Below are 3,111 nucleotides of genomic sequence, written 5' to 3' on the forward strand. Positions count from 1 at the left end.
TAAAAACGTGTTAGCTGTGATGGGGAAACAAGGTGCGTCACCAAATATTACTCCAACAATATTATTTATGTTATAATAAATTATATAGACATAATTATTATAGTTGAAATATCTATCCAAATTGTCAACTTACAATAGTAAGTGATAATTACCTATTACCTAGGTAAATGTCAAATTAGAATAGTGAAACAAATAATTTCACACATGTAATAGTAGTAAATTTAGTAGTATAAATACCACACTTTGGTTCATGTAAAAACACACCATTTTTGAGAAATCAAAATATATCATCCTACTTCTTTCTCTCTTGATTATAAAGTAGTAACTTATACCATCTTATTAGTTCACTAATATCATAAAATAAGTATTTAAATATCTAAATCTTTAACACGTTATCAGCACGATCGTTTCTACCGGAAGTTTACACTACTGCTAGGTATGTTATCTATTCTGATCACTTTAAAATCATTACTTAATATTGCTATGTATATCATTTATCTTTATCATCTTAATATTATTATTATCTGCCCCGGTTATAGAAAACTGGCAATCTGTCAAGTGATTTATAACTAGAGTGGCTATTATTATTATTATTATTATTATGGAGGTCTAAAAACCCCATCTAATCTAATTTTTACTTTCATGCTTAATGGAGGTCTAAAAACCCCATCTAATCTAATTTTTACTTTCATGCTTAACGGAGGTCTAAAAACCCCATCTAATCTAATTTTTACTTTCATGCTTAATGGAGGTCTAAAACCCCATCTAACTTTTATATTTAATGGAGGTCTAAAACCCCATTTATAATATTGATTCATGAGACATTATTAAATATAAATAAATAAATTTAATATGATTATCATATATATTCATTTACCTTATATGTTGTCTTGTGATTTTCTATACTACTCATGTGTCCTAACTTAGATGATATTTAAACACTTAAAATATTTTTCTCATTATCCAACGTTAATGAATAGTAAAATCAACGGTCATGAACAGTGATTTCAACGGTCATGAACAGTGAAATCAACGGTCATGAACAATGATTTCAACGGCTATGAACAGTGTATTTAACGGTAACAATAACTGTCATTTTTACAAAACTCATTCTATAAATACATCACCTTCATTCATAATTTTTACATCTCAAAATATTTACCCATACTTACAAAATGGCTAAAATCGTTTTACTATGCATCACTCTACTTGTGGTTATTGTGTTCTTCTTCTTTTTCACCCATATTGAAGAATTAGGAAAAGATTTTGTAGGATTAGCTATAATTAGCGTTTTACCATTATTAGTCTTAGTTTGTGTGATTACTTTTTGTTTTCGTAGAGGCTTAGATTAAAATATTAGCATGTTCTTGTAATCGTTGCTATTAAATAAAATGATATTTCTATTTTCGTCATAATATATATATATATATATATATATATATATATATTAAATGTTGATTATGTTCTTCTGTATTTTAGATATAATCATGTCAAATGTTAAGCACCAATTCAAAATTTTAAACATAACTGGAGACAACTACATAACTTGGAACAACAACTTAATTGAGTATCTCGCATGTGAGGGACTCGACAAGATTCTTGAAGGAGACGATTTGGGAGATGTCCCAGAGGAATTGGCAAAGAAAAAATCAAAAGTAAATCGGATAGTAAAACACCACCTTGATGATGGATTACAAACAGAGTACTCGAATGCAAAAGATCCCAAGATCTTGTGGGACAAACTTAAGGCAAGATTTGGGCATCAGAAGAAAGTCTTACTGCCCTCGTTGGTGGATCAATGGAACAAATTAAGGTTCCAAGATTATAAAAGTGTTGTTGCATATAACTCTGCTATGCATCAAATTATAGCACAATTAGAATTTTGTGGCGTAACTATAACTGAAGAGGAAAAGTTGGAGAAAACATTCTTAACTTTCCACGCATCTCAGGTGTTATTGCAACAACAATATAGAATGAGGGGATTTACTGAATACTCTGATTTGGTTGCAGCCCTTCTAGTGGCTGAACAAAATAACGAGCTCCTCATTAAAAACCATCAGTTGCATCCTACAGGAACAATGACATATCCTGAAATAAATGCCACAACTTTTAATCAATGGCGTGGAGGTCATAGTCGCCAAAGAGGACGTGGTGGTCATGCTCGTTTTGGTGGTCGTGGTCGAGGCAGAAATCATGGTCGAAACCATTTTCGTGGTGGAGGCCGTGGAAGAGGTTACATGAATTATAGGCCTCTCAAATATGACCAAACCAACAAGAATCATCAAGGTAAAGGTAAAAACATCCAGGAAGGTCCCTCTAGAAATCATGATGATCGTTGTTATAGATGCGGAAAGAAAGGTCATTGGTCTAAAGCATGTAGGACACCAGAGTATCTGTGTAAAAGATACAAAGAATCTGTTGATGGAAAGGAAAATGACGTTAATTTTAATGAAATTGAACCCAAGAATGATACTACCTGTCTTGAGGCTGCTGATTTCATAGGAGAAGATATTAATATGGATTAACTAATGAATTAATATATATATATATATATATATATATATATATATATATATATATATATATAATGTGTGTTGTGTATATTTTTAAGAATTTGCATGTTGTGTGACTATGTAATATTTTCATGATCTAAATAAAATAATATTGTTGAATATGTTGTATTATCTTACCCTCTCTTTTATTTAATCTTATTTTTATTTTAAGAAGGATAGAAATGGATCATGACAAAGACATTTGCATTCCAGACAGTGGAACTACCCATACGATCCTCAAAAGTAAGAAATATTTCACCAAAATATTTCCTACTGAAGGTGTAATAAACACAATCTCAGGTCCAGCAGATTTAATTGAAGGAACAGGTAATGCTATGTTCATATTACCAAATGGGACGAAGTTTGTCATTAATAATGCTCTATACTCTCCGAAATCAAAGAGAAATTTGTTGAGTTTTAATGACATATATAGTCAAGGATATGATACTGAAACTACAACCGAAGGTAATATGAAATACATTAATATTACTACTAATATTTTGGGAAAGAAGAAAATTTTAGAAAAACTACCAAAATTACCTTCTGGATTACATTATAC

At 30.5% G+C, this 3,111-nt stretch overlaps 1 protein-coding gene across 1 annotated transcript; it reads left to right on the forward strand.

Moving 5' to 3' along the window:
• The first annotated feature begins 1,428 nt into the window (after nucleotides 1–1,428).
• LOC146946516 (uncharacterized) lies at nucleotides 1,429–2,525 on the forward strand. The gene has a single exon (XM_085748242.1). The coding sequence runs from the start codon at nucleotides 1,452–1,454 to the stop codon at nucleotides 2,523–2,525; it is 1,074 nt and encodes a 357-aa protein (XP_085604368.1). The 5' UTR covers nucleotides 1,429–1,451.
• Nucleotides 2,526–3,111: the final 586 nt, after the last annotated feature.

The sequence above is a fragment of the Medicago sativa genome, chromosome 2, assembly GCF_051527215.1.
Source record: "Medicago sativa cultivar Bolivia chromosome 2, Bolivia_mono, whole genome shotgun sequence".
In the NCBI taxonomy this organism is placed as follows: Eukaryota; Viridiplantae; Streptophyta; class Magnoliopsida; order Fabales; family Fabaceae; genus Medicago; species Medicago sativa.

Coding starts and splice junctions, on each gene's coding strand:
- LOC146946516 (XM_085748242.1), top strand. CDS start 1,452: ATGTTGATTATGTTCTTCTGTATTTTAGATATAATCATGTCAAATGTT.